The sequence below is a fragment of the Ctenocephalides felis genome, unplaced genomic scaffold (genome assembly GCF_003426905.1).
Source record: "Ctenocephalides felis isolate EL2017-DRISC unplaced genomic scaffold, ASM342690v1 CF-g0.4_SCAFFOLD_01886, whole genome shotgun sequence".
Lineage (NCBI taxonomy): Eukaryota > Metazoa > Arthropoda > Insecta > Siphonaptera > Pulicidae > Ctenocephalides > Ctenocephalides felis.
Genome location: NW_020538040.1, coordinates 114152997 through 114179537, shown reverse-complemented (window position 1 = coordinate 114179537; position 26541 = coordinate 114152997). Strand labels below are relative to the sequence as shown.

General features: G+C 29.7%; 4 protein-coding genes across 5 annotated transcripts in view; 2 read left to right on the top strand and 2 right to left on the bottom strand.

Moving 5' to 3' along the window:
* Window positions 1-5679, top strand: part of LOC113378312 (ATPase family AAA domain-containing protein 1-B-like) — a 61856-nt gene extending 56177 nt beyond the window's left edge. Inside the window, exons 4-5 of the mRNA XM_026618845.1 lie at window positions 4837-5133; window positions 5190-5679. Of these exons, the coding sequence (XP_026474630.1) occupies window positions 4837-5133; window positions 5190-5605 (713 nt within the window). The 3' untranslated portion in view covers window positions 5606-5679. The remainder of the gene's footprint in view (window positions 1-4836; window positions 5134-5189) is intronic.
* A 393-nt stretch (window positions 5680-6072) lies between these two features.
* Window positions 6073-7304, bottom strand: LOC113378313 (glyceraldehyde-3-phosphate dehydrogenase). The gene is made up of 2 exons (XM_026618846.1): window positions 7184-7304; window positions 6073-7081 (listed from the first exon to the last, which is right to left on the bottom strand). Exon 2 carries the CDS (start codon window positions 7069-7071, stop codon window positions 6073-6075), a length of 999 nt encoding a protein of 332 aa, XP_026474631.1. The 5' UTR covers window positions 7072-7081; window positions 7184-7304.
* Window positions 7305-7387: 83 nt separating this feature from the next.
* On the top strand, window positions 7388-15655 carry LOC113378310 (U3 small nucleolar ribonucleoprotein protein MPP10). Of its 2 annotated transcripts, XM_026618844.1 has the most exons (10): window positions 7388-7558; window positions 7796-8037; window positions 8101-8277; window positions 8375-8595; window positions 8720-8904; window positions 10452-10717; window positions 14306-14490; window positions 14811-14972; window positions 15063-15365; window positions 15522-15655. In XM_026618844.1, exons 1-10 carry the CDS (start codon window positions 7476-7478, stop codon window positions 15615-15617), a joined length of 1920 nt encoding a protein of 639 aa, XP_026474629.1. In that variant the 5' UTR covers window positions 7388-7475; the 3' UTR covers window positions 15618-15655. The 2 variants fall into 2 exon arrangements, with proteins under 2 accessions (XP_026474629.1, XP_026474628.1); XM_026618843.1 differs by having other exon boundaries at window positions 7796-8277.
* Window positions 15656-24102: 8447 nt separating this feature from the next.
* LOC113375751 (U3 small nucleolar ribonucleoprotein protein MPP10-like) lies at window positions 24103-25913 on the bottom strand. Its single transcript, XM_026615697.1, has 4 exons — window positions 25909-25913; window positions 24915-25098; window positions 24438-24599; window positions 24103-24348 (listed from the first exon to the last, which is right to left on the bottom strand). The coding sequence occupies exons 1-4, from the start codon at window positions 25911-25913 to the stop codon at window positions 24112-24114; spliced, it is 588 nt and encodes a 195-aa protein (XP_026471482.1). The 3' UTR covers window positions 24103-24111.
* Window positions 25914-26541: the final 628 nt, after the last annotated feature.

Sequence of the window (26541 nt, the reverse complement as noted above, 5' to 3'; positions counted from 1 at the left end):
AGTTTGTGGAATGGAACAATAAACGAAGTGAGATAACAAGATTAAATGCAGGGGTTGCCCAAGGGAGTATTCTTGGACCACTTCTTTTCATCATATTTGTGAATGATCTACCACCGAACATTTGCTGCCACACAACGCAATTTGCAGACGACACGGCATTGGCGGTTGCGGACGAGAACATCGCAAATATGAATGAAAAAATTCAATATGCTCACAAGCAAGTTGAAAACTGGTTTTCGGCCAACAAAATTGTACTAAACAATAGGAACACTGTCCATATTAACTTTACTTCCAGTAGGAGACATAAGGAGCTGCATGGAGGGGAAGTTAAATATTTGGGTCTCACTATGGACAGCCTGCTAACCTGGGCGAAGCACATAGATTCAATATGTACTAAGCTCTCAAAATCAATATATGCCATCAGAAGAGTTAGACACATTATAAATGAGGAATGCGCCAGAGAGGCTTACTTTGCCATGTTTCAGTCTGTGTTCTCATATGGAATATTGGCATGGGGACACTCGGTGCATACCTCCAAGATAATGGATTTACAGAAGAAGGCTGTAAGGGCAATCGGAGGGGCCTCACCTCGGGAGCACTGCAGACCCTTGTTTACTAAATTTAGAATACTGACTGTTACCAGCCTTTACATCTACCAGCAGGCGATTGCGGTCCATGCAGACAGACCAAACCATGTACTGAGGAGTGCTGTCCATGGCCATAACACGCGGAACAGGTGTGCTGTTGTACCTCCAAAAGTGAAGCTGAAATCCTCGCAAAGGAACAAGCTGGGTGTCGAGATCTACAACAGGCTCCCCAATGAGTGGAAGAGTCAAAGCAGGAATGGTTTCAATGCTGCCGTTAAAAAACATCTTATAGATCAACCTATCTATTCAATTAATGAATTTTTTAATCCAAGATAAATATTAATTGTTATTAAGTTAATCTTAGAGTTGTTCATAAACATAACTGATATTAGTTTAGTTATACTAGGTTTGACTCATCATCAGTGTGTTATAATTTAATATTTAAAATATGGAAACCTAAATTAGCATTATGTGTTATCCGCTACACGTTGTTCGAAATACTGTTTTCTGCCCCACCAACGGTCGTCGGTGTCCGAATTCTCTATTCGATTTCAAGTGGTTTTAAAGTGGTTAGTCACGCGATATCAGATAGGAAAGGAAGGATTAGGGTCCAGTTGAAAAATAGATGTCGTTAGGAGAAAAAATGTTCTATGAAATGAGACGGTTTGTTTATAAAATTTGTTTTAAATTATTATAATTTAAAAAATATATGTACATATATATATATATATATATATATATATATATATATATATATACCTATATACCTATATACCTATATATACAAATGCATACCCATAGTGCAAAACATCACATATACAAATACCTATATACCCACAACATACACATACATATATAAATACACATACACATACATACACATATATATTTATATATATATATATATATATATATATATATACAGGGTGCGCCATTTAGACCTGCGGTATTTCAAAGTTGAATAACTCTGTCGGTAATTATCAGATTTTGACAAATGAGCATGATTCTGAAACGTCATTTAGTGCCATTTTAGACATGAGTCAATACACACCGAAAGAACGCGCTGAAATCGTAACGCTTTACATTGAAAACAATCGTTCCACCCTCTCCGGCGGAGTCAATAAACAAAACTGTCGGATTTGGGGAACAGAAAACCCACACGTGATTCATGAAACACCACTGCGCGATCAAAAAATTACTGTTTGGGCTGGAGTGTGCTCCAAAACCATCATCGGACCATTTTTTTTTTCAAAGTTGGAGAAACCATCGACGGCGCACGTTATCGTTGGATGTTGGCGCACTTTGTGTGTCCGCAAATGCGTGAAAAAGGCCTCACTAACTTTTATTTTCAACAAGACGGCGCACCTTGCCACACCGCACCTTGCCACACCGCAGTTGCTACGATGCAGTTTTTGCAGCGCAAGTTCCCGGGACACGTTGTGTCGAAAAATGGTGATTTGGAGTGGCCGCCTCGTTCTTCAGATTTAACCGAACCTGACTTTTTTCTTTGGGGCTATTTAAAAAGCAAAGTTTATGCCAGCAAGCTGAAGACAATCGACGAATTAAAAGGTAACATACAGGCCGAAATAGCTGCTATAACGCCTGAAATGCTGGCCAATGCTGCTTTTTGTGTATCAAATGAAAGGTGGTCATTTAATCGACGTTATATTTTAAACCTGATTTGAAATAAATGGCATGAAATATCCTAAATAAATCTTGTTCATTTGTCAAAATCTGATAATTACCGACAGAGTTATTCAACTTTGAAATACCGCAGGTCTAAATGGCGCACCCTGTACATATACATACATACATACATATACACACACATATATATATATATATATATATATATATATATATATCTATTATATATATATTATATATATATATATATATATATATATATATATATACTTCATCAACCAATTTCGTTAGATGTTATAGTAATATAATAATTTCAAATTAAACACAATATTCTCATGTAACATTTATTTTCCCGTTCATTAATACTCTGAGATGCTGTCGTCTATACGAAAATTACACAACTGCCCACATTAAGTTACATTTCGATTTTCGGCTTTATATAACCTTTTATTTAGAAGAGGGGCTTTACTCCTTTTAGGATATGATAAACCAAATTTTATTTATATGTCTGAGTGCAAATTATGTGATTCCCCGATCGAAATTCATAGGAATTATTGCGTCGTGTGCAGAGGATCACGTACGCATTGGGAAAAAGTTCATCGATCCTATTTTTGATTATAATACTTTTGTTACTCGATATGAGTTAATACAATGTTAATACAATTCTTGGGATGAATACAATGTTGAGAAACTGAGAATCGGATATATGCGTAGCGTATATTATAGTTAGTAATATACTAGTTATAGTTAAACCATTGGGTCGCAATAATATATATATATACTAGCAAACCCGACGAACTCCGTTTTGCCACCAGATGGTTTAGTGAGAAAGATGAAAAAAATTTTGTTTGTTTTATATTTTAAAAGGAAAAATTTGATTTTATTATACAACAGTAACGAATTTATTTTGATTACAAAAATGAAGTGTTTTTTAGTTGAACTTCTCTAAGTAAATGAAAGTGAATCCGCAAATTATCCGTTATATGGAAGTGATCTTTGGTGTGACGTTAACACAAACAAAGCGGATGGTTTTCCAACTCGTGAACAAGCAACGTATAACTGCCCATGTGAAAAACAATGATTTTCTAAATAATCTATTTGAAATTTATCCCGAAAACACTAAGCGATTGGCCTTGCGACGTGTTATTGCCAACGCAAGGCGAACTGGATATTGCAATCGTTTGAAGTCAAACGGAAGACCAGTCAGAATCATTGGTATATCACCAAATCGCCAGCAATTTTTAATTGAATGGTGAAATTCAGGGCTTGTACATCATTATTCTTTGCGGCAAGAATTGCTCGTTGACTTAACCAAGCATAATTCTGATAATTCTCACTAATGTCATTACTCGAATTTTTAATTACGGTGCGTGAAGTTCCAGCAGCTTACATTAAGGCACGATGCCATGCACAACTAATTTTCTTAGCTATAAATCTTGCGGAGCCCGAGACCTTTCCAACGAATGCAAAATTGTCGAAATCGGTTCGTGCGTTCTGGAGTTATTTCGTCAGGAAGAAAAACCCGACTTATTTTTATATATATAGAAGATAATCTATTTGAAGTTATTTAAAACAGTTATTGATTATTTTTATCACTCGAATTTTTAATTACGGTGCGTGAAGTTCCAGCAGCTTGCATTAAGACACGATGCCATGCACAACTAATTTTCTTAGCTATAAACCTTGCGGAGCCCGAGACCTTTCCAACGAATGCAAAATTGTCGAAATCGGTTCGTGCGTTCTGGAGTTATTTCGTCAGGAAGGAAAACCCGACTTTTTTTTATATATATAGAAGATATATATATATATATATATATATATATATATATATATATTAGGGTGGTCCTTAAAATGGTCATTTTCGAATTTCCTTGCTCCCAGGGGCTCAAATGGTTCCAAATAGATAAAAAACAATTCTCTGAAAATTTTAGCTCTTAATATTAACGTTTAGATAGAGCGCAATTCAATCAAAGTTTTGTATGGAAATAGCATGAAAAAATTTTCAAAAATTTTAAAAATGTTTTTTAAATGTAATTTAGCGAACAAATGAATGAATAAAACTCATTCATTTGTCGCTAAGTTATACTTAAAACATTTTTTTTTAATTTTCAAAAATTTTTCCATGCTCTTTCCATACAAACTTTGATTGAATTGCGCTCTATCTAAACGTTAATATTAAGAGCTAAAATTATCAGAGAATTGTTTTTTATCAATTTGGAACCATTTGAGCCCCTGGGAGCAAGGAAATTCGAAAATGACCATTTTAAGGACCACCCTAATATATATATATATATATATATATATATACATACATACATCACACAAACACACATCTACATATATATAAAAACACTTATACATATATACATACACATATATACACATACATACATCACACAAACACACATCTACATATATATAAAAACACTCACATATAATCACATACAACAACCTTATTACACATATACTTATACATATATACATACACATGTATACACATACATAAGTACACAAAAAGCTACCAAGTATTAATAAGATTATATATATATATATATATATATATATATATATATATATATAAAATTTTTATTGAATTGAATAGGCTGTGGAAAAACTTTAATTGCAAAGGCTACTGCCAAGGAGGCAGGTACAAGGTTTATCAATCTCGATGTTTCAATTTTAACTGACAAATGGTATGGAGAATCACAAAAACTTGCTGCTGCTGTTTTTTCACTTGCCATTAAATTACAGCCTTGTATAGTCTTTATTGATGAAATTGATTCTTTTCTCCGGAGTAGAAACTCACATGATCATGAGGCTACTGCAATGATGAAAGCGCAGTTTATGTCATTATGGGATGGTTTGAATACTGATCCCCATTGCACTGTAATTATCATGGGTGAGTTTAATTAATGAATGCTTTTAAATATGTGTAATAAAATGCTGTATTTTCAGGTGCAACAAATAGACCTCAAGATTTAGATAGAGCAATTCTGCGGCGTATGCCAGCCACATTCCATATTGGCATGCCCATAAGACAACAAAGATTCAAGATACTAGAGCTTATTTTAGAAAATGAACCTATTTCAGATGAAGTTGATTTAGATGAATTATCTAAACTCACTGAGGGATTTTCAGGATCAGACTTAAGGGAATTATGCCGAAATGCTTCTGTGTATAGAGTTAGAGATTATATGCACACTGAATCACCTTTGGTGCCACACATACAAGACGCAGAAGAGGAATTTCATGATGCTCTACGACCAATTACAATGGATGATTTAACACTTAGTTTTAAGAAAATGAGAGCATCTAAATTTCATTGTGGCACATTAGCAGCAAAAACAGAATCAAGGATAGATCTGGATTAGTAGCAAACTTTAATTTTCATTAATCGCATCTGTAAAAATGTAGTTTTTTAAGCCTAGCTCGAGTCTGTCAGAAATAAAGTTTCATATATATTAATGTCTTATTTGATTGAATTTGATATCTAGATTTGTATTAACTTATTATGAAGGCAAGTATTTAAATTTGATGAAATACTAGTATGCAAATGATTTCAAGAAACCAAAATTAGAAAGTCAAGGCTACTTATTTGAAGTAGTTTATGAGCTATTAGCAAGTTTAAATTTATTTGTATTAGCAAGGTTATATAATAAAATTTAAATGTTTTGATTTCAGTATCACAACATTCTATGGTAGCAAATTCACTTCGTAGCAAAAACTATGGCTGTAAATAATATATTGACATAATAAATTACTTGTAAAATGAAAAGCTTGAATAATTATGAAATTTAATTCATAGTATAAAAATTACATTTTAACAATAAATTCTCATTTAATCCTTGCTCTGCATGTATTTAATAAGATCAACCACACGGTTTGAATAACCAAACTCATTATCATACCACGAAATGAGCTTGACAAAGTTATCATTCAATTGGATTCCTGCTTTAGCATCAAAGATCGATGAGTGTGTATCACCAATGAAATCAGCAGACACAACATCATCTTCTGTATAATCCAAAATTCCATGCAAGTAGCCTTCAGATGCCTCCTTAACTTTGTTCTTGATATCTTCATAAGTTGCATTTTTACCCAATCTTACAGTAAGATCAACCACAGAAACGTTTGCTATTGGTACTCTAAACGCCATACCAGTAAGCTTACCATTCAAAGCCGGAATGACTTTGCCTACAGCCTTAGCAGCGCCAGTTGCGGCAGGTATAATATTTTGTGCAGCTCCACGCCCATCTCGCCATAACTTACCGCTAGGCCCATCCACAGTCTTTTGGGTGGCTGTGGTAGCATGGACTGTAGTCATAAGACCTTCAACGATTTCAAAGTTATCATGAATAACTTTAGCCAAAGGAGCTAAACAATTGGTAGTGCAAGAAGCATTAGATACAACTTTCATGGACGGGTCATAAGCTTCTAAGTTAACACCACAAACAAACATTGGTGCATCTGCACTAGGAGCTGAAATGATGACCTTCTTTGCTCCTCCGACTAAATGAGCTGAAGCTTTTTCAGTTGTAGTAAAAACTCCCGTAGATTCTACAATATATTGAGCTCCTGCTTTCGCCCAAGGTATAGCAGCCGGGTCGCGTTGAGAGAAAACATGAATCTTGTTTCCATTGACGACTAAAAATTCGCCTTCGGCTTTCACTTCTCCTTTAAAACGACCATGAGTGGAGTCATACAAAAACAAATATACCATATAGTCCAACTCAATGAAAGGATCATTGATGGCAACTACTTTAGCACCGCGTTCAACTGCGGCGCGTAGAACTAAACGCCCAATTCGACCAAAACCATTTATACCAATGTTAGACATGTTGCGTTACCTAAACATTAATTACAACAACGATTAAAAATAGTATTTGAAAGACGTTGGACTGAGTATTGAAATTTTAAAATGAAATGTAGTAGACGTGCAAGCAACTTACTTCCTGAAACACTCGATATACGCCAACAAGACAAGCAATTTAGCGATCGCTTTTAAACGTTGAGGGTAACTGATAACTGTGGATATCTAGATGTCACTTGAAGGGCAAATCAATGACACCTTTGATTAAACAAAGATATTGCCATGCAGCACCAAAAATTCTTTGACAATTAACTAGTATTGCCATAAATAAAATGTCTGGAAACATGTTCACTAAATCCGAATAAGTTAGGTTAAGACTTGAATTTTATTTGCCCATATTTATTACGGAAATGCTTAAAAGAAAGTAGTGTATGATGGATGAAAATATAAATATTTTAAGCAGCATTTTGAGCGCGTTTAAATCTTTAACCAAGAAACCGGAGCTGTATTTAAGGTATTTAGTAGTGCTTACATTGTATGTTATACATGTGCATATAATTTTTATGAAATATTTAAATTGCTTCTATGAAATTTATTAATAATAATTACTTTCTCGTTTTCTATTAATTGCTTTTATAAGATTTTGGTTTGTAATTGTCAATTAATCTTACTTTTCGCATAATGTTACATTTAAATTTGGTTTGTTTTGGTCATTTAATCTCTGTGCATATTTGAAATGTGAATTTTACAGTGTTCAAGAGGATAATGCATTGAAATTTAAAACTGAGTTAAAAAAATTGTATGATCATACTAAATCAAGCGATAAATCAAATCATAACAGTCAGGCATTACAACGAATGATTATAGACAAGTTTGATGAAGAACAAATTTGGCAACAACTGGAATTACAAAATAATAGTACCTGGAATGGGTTTTTGGCTAATATTTCTCGACTGTGTTTTAATAAACAGCATTTACTGTTCTGTAATTATGGTAATGTTGACGCTGATATTGATAGGATTATAAGGGTTGCTAATGATGAATATGACATTGAAGATAGAATATCAGATGATAGTGATGATGATGACGAAAATGATGAATATAAACATAAGGATGTCGGAGATGAAATGTCAGATGTTGTTAACATAGGCAACATTGAAGACAGTTGTGACGAAAATCTTCTTGAAATCTTTGGCAAATATAATTCTAAAGCAAAATGCCTAAATAGTGAAGGTATATATTCAAATATCGCTATAAAATTATGTTATTTTAAATTAATGAATGAAAATTATTTTTATTTTGATAAGTTATTCAATTCAAAATTTTTAAGCTATTCGGAAGCCTTACAAATCATCTATAGTTGATGACAAATTTTTTAAATTCTGTGAACTACAACAATTTTTAAATGAGGAAGATTGTAAGAATATGAATGGTATGCAAGAAAAATTTCATCGTGATGGTGATAGCGATAACTCAATTGACTTGTTTGAAGATCTTGATGCCAACTTATTTTCTGATGATGAAAATGTATATAACGAAAACTATAGTGATGTGAGTAATAGAGAAATTTAACTTATTTTAACTCCTAATGAATTCTGTATATCCAAATTATTCTGTCAAGTATGTATATGTATAATAATTTATATATAATAAAGTTTAGATATTTTAATTATAGGATGAAACTAATAGAGAAAAATATCCAAGATATGAGGATTTTTTTGATGCTCCTGAGGATTTAAATCACGATCAGAAAGATGAGCTAATGGATGAGGTGAATGTGGAAGATTGTGATGATTTGGACGATGATAACCTTAATTATCATGACAGTGATGATAAATCAAAGAATATGAAAAGAGTGAAGTAATGTATTTTTAATATAAACTATAAGTAATGGTTCTATATATCTTTGGATGCTTATACATGTTAGCAATAATTATTAATGTTATTTCTAAGTACTAATACAAATCTCTCGCATTTAATTCATAAAAGCATAAAGTATGATTTGAACATTTTCCTATTTATAAGAGATAATTGATTAGCATGAATTTATTTATTACTAGCTGACTCGGCAAACGTTGTTTTGCTAAGTAAGATATATTCTACACAATTTCTAGAGAATCTAGAGGATGTGTTGTTTGAATGCTATATGCAATGAGGTAATATAAAAACAATAAACCTCATTAGTTTGTCTATATTTTGTCAATACAATCAAACTGAAAAATTTATACACTTTCTATAGAAAACATAGTATAACCCATCCAAGTCTTTTTTGGTCTTTCGACTTATTGATTACGTTTCAAGATTTTCAGATTCTTTTTGGATTCTGGATTTTGTGTATAATTGTAAATAAACTACTGAGTTTATACAAAATTTTCAAATTTCTGCGAGGAGAGATAGAAAATGAATTAAGTATTTCTTCTTTGACCTGCTTTTTGATGCCTTTAAAAAATTTATCTAGACCTTTTTACCCCATAGACAGGGTATCTTGGAACGGCCAGGTGGCAAACAGGTTTAATGTCTTATTTTAATTTTAAAGGTATTTTACAAAAAATTTACACTTTTAACTAATGCTGAAAAACTACCAACGGAAGAAAATACTTTTATTATGGATTTTCAAAGGTTAACATTTATCTCCAGATAGCAAAGTCATAAGAATCAAGGTTATAGCTAATTATACATCTTTGTCCCTCTACTTTTCAATTCCTTAACTTTACTGGTTTTTGACACCTTGCTAGTGGATCTTTTTAACCTCGGACCTTCATACATTACTATCTATTCTTCGATAAAATGTGCGAAATTATAACTGGGAAAATGTTATTCGGCAAAATGTACCTTTGATCGATACCAAATTTAGGTTTTGAATTTTGAAAATGTTTTATAAATACCAATGAGTATATACTTATACAAATGAGATCTATCAGAGCACCGTGTTTGAAAAAAATATGCCAAAAAGTGCATTTTCATATTAACATTTCAAAAAAGTTGATATTTAGTTTCTAGTAACACTTCCGGCCCGTTTACTAATGTTTTTGTATATAAATAAAACTACAAACAAACCTCCTTATCACAATTCAATCATAATTAAATAATATTCATGTAAAGCATCCTATTAAATGCAATTGAACATCATCTGTCAAAATAGTTTGACATTTCAATTATTAGCCACCCTCCATTGTTTTATTCAAATTACGCTTCTACTAAAATTTTCAAATTAAAAATGTAAAGTTTCTACGCGGATTTGAAATAATTTCTCACCTTTTGGACTTTCTCTGGATTGGCACGAATTTTTCAAGACTAAGATTGGCCAAATCGATTCAGCTGTTTTTGAGTTTTGGACATTTGAAAGAGAGCTCCATTTTTATATATAAGATAAATATTTAATTTTCTTTGTTACATAATTATCTTAGATTTCAGATATCTCAAAGCGAATCTGGTGATGATTCATCAGATGATTATGTGTTAGATAAGCCTGACTTAAATCCAGGAAACAACCAAGAGGAAAAATCTACTTTTCAAATTAGGCAAGAAAGACTAAAAAAGAAAATTGATCATTTAGAGAACGCAGCATTGGCTCAAAGACCATGGCAGCTTAAAGGAGAAATTGATGCAGCAAATAGGCCTCAAAATTCCTTGTTAGAAGAAGTTTTAGAATTTGATTTGTTGGCAAGACCAGGTAAATTATTGGCTTTCTATAATAATAGAATCAATTTTGCAAACATTGAGACTTTGGGTTGAATTTTTATTGAAGGCTATCAACTATGAAACTGAGTTTAATAAGAAAAAATATCACAAGAATTTGTCATTTTAGAATAATTTCACCCTCAAGGGGTTACACCACTTTGATTTTTCGAAAAACCAAAAAAGCTTATTTTTTGGGTTAAAATGTACTTTTAGAACATGAGGAAATATATTTCATACATAAAACTTTCTTTTTTTACTTGTAATTATGAGCTTTTTTTTCCCATGTGCATCGGGCTGCTCCGAATCCGACACTGCTCAAATTCATTAACAAAAAAATATTATAAAGCAAAATGACAACGTGAATCTTCTTAAATATACTAATATATGTTATTATTAAACATTTATATTGCATAAATAAACTGTAAATTGCATTTTTAACCAATAGATGATCAGTGCAAGGCCAAGACATATAAGGGTTGACTATGTTGTGGCAGATATTGCTGGGGATAATTTCAACTATGGTCTAAGCAATATTTTATAAATGAAAATAGTTTTGGAGATTAATATTGGCATCTAAACATGTCATTTTTGTCTTAAAAGGAGAACCCGCGCGTTGCTCGTCTCGGATTTTGATGAAACTTGGCACAATGGTAGATTTGATGCCCAAACTGACTCCGGTAGAATATTAGAGGCCTATGAAAAGGGGTTTAATTATAAAAGTTAATTAAAGTTTGCATTGTAGCAGCGCGCGGCATGCATAGCTTGCGATGTTTTTCCTTATCAACAGCAGATTGGCCGAGTGGCTATCGTCGTGGAATTCTAATTTTTGCTCCAGGGTTCAATTCCCGATTCAGATATATTTTTTTTTATTTGATATTTTTAATTTCACGTGTAAATAATATCAAAATTTATTTGATTTTTTAATTAATTTTATATTTTTCGCTAAATATTCTATAATAAAGTCCTCCGCAATACCGGTAAATTTTTATTTTGATATTACTTATGAAACTTACGATCATATAAATGTTAAGTGATTTTCCTGAAACATTATAATTTTGTATTAATATCAGCAATAATACGGAAAAAGAGATATAATTTATTTCCATGTAAAAACTATGTTCAAATTTACAATTGCGGGGATCGTGGAGATTGTGCTGCAGTGAATAAATTTTATTAATGTTTTCAAGTCATATGTCGAAAAGGATTTTTTATATTAATATTAGATTCTTGGGCTGGTCAAACGTACAAATAGTAAATTTGAACATAGTTTTTATATGGAAATAAATTATATCTCTTCTTCCGTATTATTGCTGATATTAATACAAAATTATAATGTTTCAGGAATCACTTAACATTTATATGATCATAAGTAATATCAACATAAAAATTTACCGGTATTTCGGAGGACTTTATTATAGAATATTTAGCGAAAAATATAAAATTAATTAAAAAATCAAATAAATTTTGATATTATTTACACGTGAAATTAAAAATATCAAATAAAAAAAAATATATCTGAATCGGGAATTGAACCCCGGAGCAAAAATTAGAATTCCACGACGATAGCCACTCGGCCAATCTGCTGTTGATAAGGAAAAACATCGCAAGCTATGCATGCCGCGCGCTGCTACAATGCAAACTTTAATTAATTTTTATAATTAAACCGCTTTTCATAGGCCTCTAATATTTTACCGGAGTCAGTTTGGGCATCAAATCTACCATTGTGCCAAGTTTCATCAAAATCCGAGACGAGCAACGCGCGGGTTCTCCTTTTTAGTCGATTAAAAACAGTTTAAGCATGCCGAACGGTCTTTGTCGAATGCGTCAGAAGTAGGACGCTCTAATATTAAATCATCAAGGGAAGAAAAGATAAAAATTATAAAAATAAAAATCCATCTGTATGTAGCTGGAATATCAGATTAATAGTAGAAAAAATTAAACTGACAATTTTTTTATTTTTCTTATCTATAATTTATTTCAAAACTTTAAACGCGTTTTTCTCCAAACACGATTTTACAACGCGGCACGCAAAATAACTACAACAATTTGAACTCTTTTCATACGAATTTTTTACAGTATATTTAAAATTACATTTATAAGTGCCCATCATAGAAGATCTTCTATATGTTAATTTGTTCATCAATTATTAACAAATTACTATCGTTGAAATTTAACGATTTTGAATAAAGCTCTCCAAACGAACAAATATCGATATTTTCCAAATCCGCTATGACGGGCACTTTGAAATGTTATTTTAAAAATATTATTGAAAATCCGAATGAAAAAAATTAAAATTGTTGTAGTTATTTTGCGTCCCGCGGAGCGCTTCCAATTTGACGCCGCTCGCCGAAATGGCTGTGGTACCGCCGTTTTTATTATTTTGTTTACAATTGTATTTTATTTGGCTACTTTAAAGTACAATAAATAACTATCTTTAATATCATGATTTTATTACATTTCCTTCCGCCCGAAAAAAATTGCAAAAACATACGTTTTTTAGGCTGCTGCAGTGGTGTAACCCCTTTCCGAACTAGCACTGCCATTCTTGCGACATTGTAAATATTCCAAAATAATCGAATGCCGCCATACACGCGGCATAATAACCAAATACTAAGTACCAAAAAGAACCTTGGGTTTATATTTCCTTAACACTTTCCACTCGGGAGTCGGACTGCTAGTCGTACGCTGCGCTCGGAATATTATAGTGCTATACATATCTCTCAACTCGGAATTTTTTTGTATTATTTTTTTTTTTCAAAATGTGGTAATATTGCTCTCAAATACAGTTATTATGATAATAAAATATAAATTATTTAAATTAAATTCATTATATTCAAAACGCAATATTTGTATGTTCATAGTTGCAACGAACGCATTTGCGTACTATATACTTTTTACAATAGATTATCCCTTTGAACCTGAATAAATTGTTCATTGTGAAAAATTGAGAAATAATCAATTGTTAATTGTACCATCTGACACGAATAGAAATTTCCATAATTATTTAAATAACATCTTTAGTAAAATTTATATCTCAAATAATTATGGGGCTCATAAGCTAATAAATTAATTTTTTTATATATTTATTTATAAAATTAATAAATTAATCAATAAATGAATGTAATAGTGAATTAATTTCAAAAGAATGAAAAAAAAATATTGTAAGCTTAGCTTGCGACGACACGATTTGCCGCCAGAGCGGCGGCATCCGAGCAGAACGGTAAAACATATCATGCCGCCGGAGCGGCGACATCCGAGCGCAACGGTAAAATAAATCCGAGTCGAATGGGTTAATTTTCAATATGAGCGCAATGCAGTTAGAAGATAAATTTTAATATTGGTCAACAAGCAATATTAGACAAATTCCATTCTATTCAAATCCAATAAAACAATATTAATTTCACAACTTCTCTAGCTTTGGAAAAAAAGGACTTAATTTCTTAAAACCAACTGGACATATTTTGATGTAATGCGCTTGTTCATTAGAGGTTAATTCTATAAAATAATACAAGATTATTTTGCAAATTACTGCAAAATAAACTTTTATGTTATAAAAATTAACAATCTCAAAATTATGTAGCTCCCATTATTACGCAAGAGACAACTTTGAAATTAGAAGATATTATTCGGCAAAGAATAAAAGATAAAGCATGGGATGATGTTGAAAGAAAAATAAAACCAATTGATGCCCCATTAGAATATAAGAAAGAACTAGCCTTAAATCAAGAAAAGAGCAAAGAATCATTAGCAAAGATTTATGAGCAGGTAAAAACGTATTTCATATTATTTTTGAACTCATGTATAGATAACTTATTTCTTGAAGAAATTATTATTATATCATAAACGTAATTAAAGAAACTGGTGACTTTACAGTCATTAAATATTATTAAAAATAATTTAATTATATTTTATATTCCTATTCAATCATAATTTATAACTTATTTCTTGAAGAAATTATTATTATATCATAAACGTAATTAAAGAAATTGGTGACATTACAGTCATTAATTATTATTATAAATAATTTAATTATATTTTATATTCCTATTCAATCATAATTTATATTTCAATCATAATAATTTCAGGAATATTTAAAACAACAAGCAGCATTATATCCAGATTGTTCTGACCAACCAGAAGAAGTACCAAAGGAACAAACTGCCATTGAACAAATGATGATATCATTATTTGCTCAGCTAGATGCTTTATCAAATTTCCACTACACTCCGAAGACTGTTATGCCAGAGGTATTAAACTTTTAATGAGAAATATTTGGCAATTAACATTAAAAATGGTGATTCATTAAAAATGTTATTCATTATTTTATATTTAAATAGGTGAAGATTATCAGTAATTTACCTGTCATTAGCATGGAAGAAGTAGCACCTGTTGCAACGAGTGATGCAACTCTTCTTACTCCAGAAGAAATTCAAAAGAAATCTAAGGGAGATGTGGTTAGTAAAGACGAACGCACAAAAACGGACAAAATTAGAGAGAGACGCCAGAAGAAAATAAGACAGCAAATTAAAAACAAGAAACAAGAAATTATAGAAAAATTGAACCCCAACTCTAATAAATTTAACAAGCAAAAGCAATCTAAGCTTATCAATAAATTGTTTAAAAACAGAAATATAGGAAAGGTAAATCTAACTTGACCTATTAAAATTACTCAATAGTAAATATGAAAAGCATTTCCAATATATGGTTGGAAATCAGTGTGCTTTTCTAATCAGTTCAAGTCCTGTTATTTATATCAAATTGAAAAAATTAATATAATTATTATTTTATTATTCTAGTTGGTTAATAACACTAAGACTGCTAAGTCTTCTCAAGCATTCTTCACACAATTGCAAGAAGTCCAAGGACAAATTTCAAATAAAATCAAGTCATGAAAAATAATGAGCAAGAAAAAAAGAAATGTATAGCAAAGAAATTGAAGTTGTATATGTATATATATATATATATATATATATATATATATATAGTATAATTCTGATTTTGATGTTGAGATATGTATTAAGTTTAATAATTGCGCATAGTATCAATAAAACACAAACTTTTTTAAGAATTTATTTTACATCTATATGTTTCATATATATATATATATATATATATATATATATATATATATATATATATATGATTTAGTAGTTAATTTTGATGTTGAAATATATGAGTGAGTTCTTGAGGGCGATACATCAAACAAAGAAAAGCCAAAGATTTATAAAATAATCTTTATTTCCAAACGTTTCGACATTCAATTTAATGTCATCATCAGTGGATCTAAAAACAGTATGTAAATTAGCATATCTAGGTAATTATAATATATGTGGATTGGTAAAGTAACTATACAATAAGAGAAAAATTAACAAATAGCAACACTTAACAACAAATCAAATATAAAAGATAGGAAAGGTAGTAGAGACTAGAATTAAAAAGTATAGTATAATATAAAAAGTAAATATTTTTGCCTATACTTTTTAATTATTTATTTAATTCTAGTCTCTACTACCTTTCCTATCTTTTATATTTGATTTGTTGTTAAGTGTTGCTATTTGTTAATTTTTCTCTTATTGTATAGTTACTTTACCAATCCACATATATTATAATTACCTAGATATGCTAATTTACATACTGTTTTTAGATCCACTGATGATGACATTAAATTGAATGTCGAAACGTTTGGAAATAAAGATTATTTTATAAATCTTTGGCTTTTCTTTGTTTGATGTATCGCCCTCAAGAACTCACTCATATATATATATATATATATATATATATATATATATATATATGTGTATATATATATATCTACATATATATAAAAATAAGTCGGGTTTTCCTTTCTGACGAAATAACTCCAGAATGCACAAACCGATTTTGATAATTTTCCATTCGTTGGAAAGGTCTCGGGCTTCGCCAGGTTTATAGCTAAGAAAATTAGTGGTGCATGGCATCGTGCCTTAATGCAAGATTGCAATTTCCAGTTCGCCTTGCGTTTGCAATGACAACTAACAAGTCGCAAGGCCAATCGCTTAGTGTTTGCGGTATAAATTTCAAATAGATTATTTAGAAATCATTGTTTTTCACATGGGCAGTTATACGTTGCCTGTTCATGAGTTGGAAAACCATCTGCAAAAAATTTCTTCATCTTTCTCACGAAACCATCTGGTGGCGAGGTTTATATAAATATATATATATATATATATATATATATATATATAGGGCCGGTCCTGGGGTCTTCAGCGCCCCCAAGCAAGTCTTGTTCTGGCGCCCCCCCCCCTCAATAATTTTAACTGTTTTAACAGTTTTTCATTAAAATTACATAAACATTTACTTTATTTTTTTTAATTAATTTTTAATCATTCTGGGTTTTTCTACACACAGTTTAATACACAAAAAATTAGATATAATCTAAAAGCGTAGAAAATACATTGATTTTAAATTTAGTTAGAAAATTGAGGCGATTCGCGGATTGATCGTAATCAAATATTTTTAAATTCTCAATTATTTCTAACGTAGGTGTAATATTAATATTTGGGATTTTGAAATATTTAACTTATTTATTATGCGATTTATTCTATAGAGCAAATCACGCCAAAAGAGCAAAAAAGACTAGACTTTAATTTTTAAACATAAAACACTCGCATTTCATGTTTTAAATTAAATTTTATTTCAATTTATATTTTCATTATTTATGATATCTAAAATTAAATCGTAAACTTCTCCTTATTGGTATCGTAAGGGCTGAATTGTATTTAGCTTTACCTTCCCATCAGATTCAGAGTATCAGATTGTTATTTTAAAGGTAAACTTTTTAAAGTGTTGACCAACGATTAGTAAAAGATGCAAAGAAATTACATCTTCCCTAAACTAGACTGAAACAAACAAATTATATTTGTATCTGTATTATATCTGCATAGTGAATAATTAAATTATGTGTAAAAAAGCTTAAAGACTTTTGTTCCTAAGTACATTTTGCTTCCATTTTTCATATTTGCTCCATAAACCTAACCACGCATGTCTTCAACGTTCAAAGTTTATCAGATGTGAAATATTTGCAACAAAAACAAAAGTTACAATTCATTTTTCGGAATAAACAAGTCATTTTTTGGGCAATGACTCCCCATTTTCTATTTTGTCTACTATAATTAGTATATATTTTTTAACAAGTTCAATTTCAACTAAATCAGCTCACAATTTTTCACCAATAGCGCCCAATAATCGTAGGTTTTCTCTTATGGGATTAAACACTAAATATCTTCATTTTCGATTCCACGTTAATTTTAAACGAAGAAAAAAAATTAAAAGTACAATAAGCAGAACAATAATTTACAGATTTGCTTTGTTACTATTTGGTTAATTGTTTCTTTTGATATCACATTGCAAACTGAATATGCTTTTTGTGCCTCATAGTTAAGTTGGATTGTTTATTATAATCTATTAAGTATTCAAGATTTTATATTTAAAAAAAAATATATAAATAATATATTATAAATTTCATTTCCGAACCTCGTTTTGGCGCCTCCTAAGGTGTGCGCCCGCATTTTTTGCATGCATTGCATTCAAGGCAGGACCGGCCCTGTATATATATATATATATATATATATATTATATATATATATATATATATATATATTAATTGTTTAATATGAACAAAACAGCACTCAGATTTGTTTAACACAACTTTATTTTATGATTACAGACGTTTCGAGACCATGGTGTGTCTCATCTTCAGTGTAATTTCAAAAACAGTTACTTATATACTACACATTCTTTAATAATTTATTTAAATTTCATTTAATTTTTGATATACAAAAAACACCAACTATTCCTTGCAATGCTTGACACAGTACTAAAGAAACATATAACACTTACAGAAATATTCTAAACAAATTTGAAGTACTTATCTAGATGGAGACAGAATGGGTATCATATAATGTAAACAAAAGGAGTGCTATCGCATACAAAAATCGATAAAAATGAAAAAACAAATTAATTTATTGAAAAGAATAAGATAAATGAAAAAATTTATAAATTATTAATGATGTTTATATATGTGTCATGTAAAATATTTGTGTCGGTTCTTAGATTTATGCTATTGTTAGTCCGAACTATTAACATTGATTCTGCCATGCTCCGTTTAAATAAGTCTTTCTCATGGAATAAAATTTGGGGATTGTCAAAATCAAACTTATGGTTGTTGATATTAGCATGATCCACAAGTGTACTTTTAAATTTTTGTTATCTATTTTTTCACATTGTAATTCATGTTGCCTGAGTCTCTTTTCTAAGTTCTAGCAGGTCTGGCCATTATAAGAGCAATTACAATCCAAACAATTTACTTTATAAACTATATCTTTCTTTTTTGTTAATGGAGTTTCATCTTTAATTTTGGAATATAAAAATTTTAATTGTTTTAATGAAGAAAAAGTAATACGAATATTGTGTTTTTTGAAAAGTCTTTTTGATAATTGGTTAAAATTATTGTCAAGATATGGAAAATTAATGAAAAAAGTTTTTTCAGGAACACTTGTTTTGCCAGGCTCTTCCGGTTTCTTATCAAAAGGTTCAAGTAATTTTGCGACTCTATTTTTAATAATTGGACAAATTAACTTATATGGAAAATTATTGCCAAGTAGGATCGTTTTAACTAATTTTATGTTTGTATCATAAAACAGAGGATCAGATAATAAAATAGCGTGATCTACAAGATTTAGAATGGTAGAAATTTTTATATTGAGAGGAACATGCGAATTAAAATTAATCTATCTCCCGGACCAACTATCTTTTCTGTACCAGTCTGTATAACATACACCGCCTCTATTAATGAGTTTAACGTCAAGAAAATGTAACGTCGAATCATTTTCAAGTTCCTGAGTGAATTGTAAAAAAGAATTGTACTCATTGAATTTGTTGAAAACATTATCTATATCTTTTTTATTAAGTAATATTAATGTGTCATCGACATATCTGAAATAAACCAAAGGTCGATGACACATTAATATTACTTAATAAAAAAGATATAGATAATGTTTTCAACAAATGAGTACAATTCTCTTTTACAATTCACTCAGGAACTTGAAAATGATTCGACGTTACATTTTCTTGACGTAAAACTCATTAATAGAGGCGGTGTATGTTATACAGACTGGTACAGAAAAGATAGTTGGTCCGGGAGATACATTAATTTTAATTCGCATGTTCCTCTCAATATAAAAATTTCTACCATTCTAAATCTTGTAGATCACGCTATTTTATTATCTGATCCTCTGTTTTATGATACAAACATAAAATTAGTTAAAACGATCCTACTTGGCAATAATTTTCCATATAAGTTAATTTGTCCAATTATTAAAAATAGAGTCGCAAAATTACTTGAATCTTTTGATAAGAAACCGGAAGAGCCTGGCAAAACAAGTGTTCCTGAAAAAACTTTTTTCATTAATTTTCCATATCTTGACAATAATTTTAACCAATTATCAAAAAGACTTTTCAAAAAACACAATATTCGTATTACTTTTTCTTCATTAAAACAATTAAAATTTTTATATTCCAAAATTAAAGATGAAACTCCATTAACAAAAAAGAAAGATATAGTTTATAAAGTAAATTGTTTGGATTGTAATTGCTCTTATATTGGCCAGACCTGCCAGAACTTAGAAAAGAGACTCAGGCAACATGAATTACAATGTGAAAAAATAGATAACAAAAATTTAAAAGTACACTTGTGGATCATGCTAATATCAACAACCATAAGTTTGATTTTGACAATCCCCAAATTTTATTCCATGAGAAAGACTTATTTAAACGGAGCATGGCAGAATCAATGTTAATAGTTCGGACTAACAATAGCATAAATCTAAGAACCGACACAAATATTTTACATGACACATATATAAACATCATTAATAATTTATAAATTTTTTCATTTATCTTATTCTTTTCAATAAATTAATTTGTTTTTTCATTTTTATCGATTTTTGTATGCGATAGCACTCCTTTTGTTTACATTATATGATACCCATTCTGTCTCCATCTAGATAAGTACTTCAAATTTGTTTAGAATATTTCTGTAAGTGTTATATGTTTCTTTAGTACTGTGTCAAGCATTGCAAGGAATAGTTGGTGTTTTTTGTATACCAAAAATTAAATGAAATTTAAATAAATTATTAAAGAATGTGTAGTATATAAGTAACTGTTTTTGAAATTACACTGAAGATGAGACACACCATGGTCTCGAAACGTCTGTAATCATAAAATAAAGTTGTGTTAAACAAATCTGAGTGCTGTTTTGTTCATATAACAATTAATATATATATATATATATATATATATATATATATATATATATATATATATATATACAGGGCCGGTCCTGCCTTGAATGCAATGCATGCAAAAAATGCGGGCGCACACCTTAGGGGGCGCCAAAACGAGGTTCGGAAATGAAATTTATAATATATTATTTATATATTTTTTTTTAAATATAAAATCTTGAATACTTAATAGATTATAATAAACAATCCAACTTAACTATGAGGCACAAAAAGCATATTCAGTTTGCAATGTGATATCAAAAGAAACAATTAACCAAATAGTAACAAAGCAAATCTGTAAATTATTGTTCTGCTTATTGTACTTTTATTTTTTTTCTTCGTTTAAAATTAACGTGGAATCGAAAATGAAGATATTTAGTGTTTAATCCCATAAGAGAAAACCTACGATTATTGGGCGCTATTGGTGAAAAATTGTGAGCTGATTTAGTTGAAATTGAACTTGTTAAAAAATATATACTAATTATAGTAGACAAAATAGAAAATGGGGAGTCATTGCCCAAAAAATGACTTGTTTATTCCGAAAAATGAATTGTAACTTTTGTTTTTGTTGCAAATATTTCACATCTGATAAACTTTGAACGTTGAAGACATGCGTGGTTAGGTTTATGGAGCAAATATGAAAAATGGAAGCAAAATGTACTTAGGAACAAAAGTCTTTAAGCTTTTTTACACATAATTTAATTATTCACTATGCAGATATAATACAGATACAAATATAATTTGTTTGTTTCAGTCTAGTTTAGGGAAGATGTATTTCTTTGCATCTTTTACTAATCGTTGGTCAACACTTTAAAAAGTTTACCTTAAAATAACAATCTGATACTCTGAATCTGATGGGAAGGTAAAGCTAAATACAATTCAGCCCTTACGATACCAATAAGGAGAAGTTTACGATTTAATTTTAGATATCATAAATAATGAAAATATAAATTGAAATAAAATTTAATTTAAAACATGAAATGCGAGTGTTTTTATGTTTAAAAATAAAGTCTAGTCTTTTTTGCTCTTTTGGCGTGATTTGCTCTATAGAATAATCGCATAATAAATAGTTAAATATTTCAAAATCCCAAATATTAATATTACACCTACGTTAGAAATAATTGAGAATTTAAAAATATTTGATTACGATCAATCCGCGAATCGCCTCAATTTTCTAACTAAATTTAAAATCAATGTATTTTCTACGCTTTTAGATTATATCTAATTTTTTGTGTATTAAACTGTGTGTAGAAAAACCCAGAATGATTAAAAATTAATTGAAAAAAATAAAGTAAATGTTTATGTAATTTTAATGAAAAACTGTTAAAACAGTTAAAATTATTGAGGGGGGGGGGCGCCAGAACAAGACTTGCTTGGGGGCGCTGAAGACCCCAGGACCGGCCCTATATATATATATATAGATATATATATATATATATATATTTATATAAACCTCGCCACCAGATGGTTTCGTGAGAAAGATGAAGAAATTTTTTGCAGATGGTTTTCCAACTCATGAACAGGCAACGTATAACTGCCCATGTGAAAAACAATGATTTCTAAATAATCTATTTGAAATTTATACCGCAAACACTAAGCGATTGGCCTTGCGACTTGTTAGTTGTCATTGCAAACGCAAGGCGAACTGGAAATTGCAATCTTGCATTAAGGCACGATGCCATGCACCACTAATTTTCTTAGCTATAAACCTGGCGAAGCCCGAGACCTTTCCAACGAATGGAAAATTATCAAATCGGTTTGTGCATTCTGGAGTTATTTCGTCAGAAAGGAAAACCCGACTTATTTTATATATATGTAGATATATATATATACACATATATATATATATATATATATATATATATATATAATATGAGTGAGTTCTTGAGGGCGATACATCAAACAAAGAAAAGCCAAAGATTTATAAAATAATCTTTATTTCCAAACGTTTCGACATTCAATTTAATGTCATCATCAGTGGATCTAAAAACAGTATGTAAATTAGCATATCTAGGTAATTATAATATATGTGGATTGGTAAAGTAACTATACACATAAGAGAAAAATTAACAATAGCAACACTTAACAACAAATCAAATATAAAAGATAGGAAAGGTAGTAGAGACTAGAATTAAATAAATAATTAAAAGTATAGGCAAAAATATTTACTTTTTATATTATACTATACTTTTTAATTCTAGTCTCTACTACCTTTCCTATCTTTTATATTTGATTTGTTGTTAAGTGTTGCTATTTGTTAATTTTTCTCTTATTGTATAGTTACTTTACCAATCCACATATATTATAATTACCTAGATATGCTAATTTACATACTGTTTTTAGATCCACTGATGATGACATTAAATTGAATGTCGAAACGTTTGGAAATAAAGATTATTTTATAAATCTTTGGCTTTTCTTTGTTTGATGTATCGCCCTCAAGAACTCACTCATATATTTTCAACATCAAAATTAACTACTAAATCATATATATATATATATATATATATATATATATATATATATATATATATATATATATATATGAACATATAGATGTAAAATAAATTCTTAAAAAAGTTTGTGTTTTATTGATACTATGCGCAATTATTAAACTTAATACATATCTCAACATCAAAATCAGAATTATACTATATATATATATATATATATATATATATATATATATATACATATACAACTTCAATTTCTTTGCTATACATTTCTTTTTTTCTTGCTCATTATTTTTCATGACTTGATTTTATTTGAAATTTGTCCTTGGACTTCTTGCAATTGTGTGAAGAATGCTTGAGAAGACTTAGCAGTCTTAGTGTTATTAACCAACTAGAATAATAAAATAATAATTATATTAATTTTTTCAATTTGATATAAATAACAGGACTTGAACTGATTAGAAAAGCACACTGATTTCCAACCATATATTGGAAATGCTTTTCATATTTACTATTGAGTAATTTTAATAGGTCAAGTTAGATTTACCTTTCCTATATTTCTGTTTTTAAACAATTTATTGATAAGCTTAGATTGCTTTTGCTTGTTAAATTTATTAGAGTTGGGGTTTCAATTTTTCTATAATTTCTTGTTTCTTGTTTTTAATTTGCTGTCTTATTTTCTTCTGGCGTCTCTCTCTAATTTTGTCCGTTTTTGTGCGTTCGTCTTTACTAACCACATCTCCCTTAGATTTCTTTTGAATTTCTTCTGGAGTAAGAAGAGTTGCATCACTCGTTGCAACAGGTGCTACTTCTTCCATGCTAATGACAGGTAAATTACTGATAATCTTCACCTATTTAATATAAAATAATGAATAACATTTTTAATGAATCACCATTTTTAATGTTAATTGCCAAATATTTCTCATTAAAAGTTTAATACCTCTGGCATAACAGTCTTCGGAGTGTAGTGGAAATTTGATAAAGCATCTAGCTGAGCAAATAATGATATCATCATTTGTTCAATGGCAGTTTGTTCCTTTGGTACTTCTTCTGGTTGGTCAGAACAATCTGGATATAATGCTGCTTGTTGTTTTAAATATTCCTGAAATTATTATGATTGAAATATAAATTATGATTGAATAGGAATATAAAATATAATTAAATTATTATAATAATAATTAATGACTGTAATCACCAATTTCTTAATTACGTTTATGATATAATAATAATTTCTTCAAGAAATAAGTTATAAATTATGATTGAATAGGAATATAAAATATAATTAAATTATTTTTAATAATATTTAATGACTGTAAAGTCACCAGTTTCTTTAATTACGTTTATGATATAATAATAATTTCTTCAAGAAATAAGTTATCTATACATGAGTTCAAAATAATATGAAATACGTTTTTACCTGCTCATAAATCTTTGCTAATGATTCTTTGCTCTTTTCTTGATTTAAGGCTAGTTCTTTCTTATATTCTAATGGGGCATCAATGGTTTTTATTTTTCTTTCAACATCATCCCATGCTTTATCTTTTATTCTTTGCCGAATATATCTTCTAATTTCAAAGTTGTCTCTTGCGTAATAATGGGAGCTACATAATTTTGAGATTGTTAATTTTTATAACATAAAAGTTTATTTGCAGTAATTTGCAAAATAATCTTGTATTATTTTATAGAATTAACCTCTAATGAACAAGCGCATTACATCAAAATATGTCCAGTTGGTTTTAAGAAATTAAGTCCTTTTTTCCAAAGCTAGAGAAGTTGTGAATTAATATTGTTTTATTGGATTTGAATAGAATGGAATTTGTCTAATATTGCTTGTTGACCAATATTAAAATTTATCTTCTAACTGCATTGCGCTCATATTGAAAATTAACCCATTCGACTCGGATTTATTTTACCGTTGCGCTCGGATGTCGCCGCTCCGGCGGCATGATATGTTTTACCGTTCTGCTCGGATGCCGCCGCTCTGGCGGCAAATCGTGTCGTCGCAAGCTAAGCTTACAATATTTTTTTTTTCATTCTTTTGAAATTAATTCACTATTACATTCATTTATTGATTAATTTATTATTTTATAAATAAATATATAAAAAAATTAATTTATTAGCTTATGAGCCCCATAATTATTTGAGATATAAATTTTACTAAAGATGTTATTTAAATAATTATGGAAATTTCTATTCGTGTCAGATGGTACAATTAACAATTGATTATTTCTCAATTTTTCACAATGAACAATTATTCAGGTTCAAAGGGATAATCTATTGTAAAAAGTATATAGTACGCAAATGCGTTCGTTGCAACTATGAACATACAATATTGCGTTTTGAATATAATGAATTTAATTTAAAAATTTATATTTTATTATCATAATAACTGTATTTGAGAGCAATATTACCACATTTTGAAAAAAAAAAATAATACAAAAAAATTCCGAGTTGAGAGATATGTATAGCACTATAATATTCCGAGCGCAGCGTACGACTAGCAGTCGACTCCCGAGTGGAAAGTGTTTAAGGAATATAAACCCAAGGTCTTTTTGGTACTTAGTATTTGGTTATTATGCCGCGTGTATGGCGGCATTCGATTATTTTGGAATATTTACAATGTCGCAAGAATGGCAGTGCTAGTTCGGAAAGGGGTTACACCACTGCAGCAGCCTAAAAACGTATGTTTTTGCAATTTTTTCGGGCGGAAGGAAATGTAATAAAATCATGATATTAAAGATAGTTATTTATTGTACTTAAAGTAGCCAAATAAAATACAATTGTAAACAAATAATAAAAACGGCGGTACCACAGCCATTTCGGCGAGCGGCGTCAAATTGGAAGCGCTCCGCGGGACGCAAAATAACTACAACAATTTTAATTTTTTTCATTCGGATTTTCAATAATATTTTTAAAATAACATTTCAAAGTGCCCGTCATAGCGGATTTGGAAAATATCGATATTTGTTCGTTTGGAGAGCTTTATTCAAAATCGTTAAATTTCAACGATAGTAATTTGTTAATAATTGATGAACAAATTAACA

Excerpts from the sequence above, each read along its gene's own strand:
- LOC113378313 (XM_026618846.1), bottom strand. The coding sequence starts at position 7,071 with ATGTCTAACATTGGTATAAATGGTTTTGGTCGAATTGGGCGTTTAGTT.
- LOC113378310 (XM_026618843.1), top strand. The coding sequence starts at position 7,476 with ATGATGGATGAAAATATAAATATTTTAAGCAGCATTTTGAGCGCGTTT. Across the intron at positions 8,596-8,719 it reads ATAACGAAAACTATAGTGAT|GATGAAACTAATAGAGAAAA; the intron begins GTGAGTAATAGA and ends TTTTAATTATAG. Across the intron at positions 14,491-14,810 it reads TAGCAAAGATTTATGAGCAG|GAATATTTAAAACAACAAGC; the intron begins GTAAAAACGTAT and ends TAATAATTTCAG.
- LOC113375751 (XM_026615697.1), bottom strand. Across the intron at positions 24,600-24,914 it reads TAGCAAAGATTTATGAGCAG|GAATATTTAAAACAACAAGC; the intron begins GTAAAAACGTAT and ends TAATAATTTCAG. Across the intron at positions 24,349-24,437 it reads CGAAGACTGTTATGCCAGAG|GTGAAGATTATCAGTAATTT; the intron begins GTATTAAACTTT and ends TATATTAAATAG.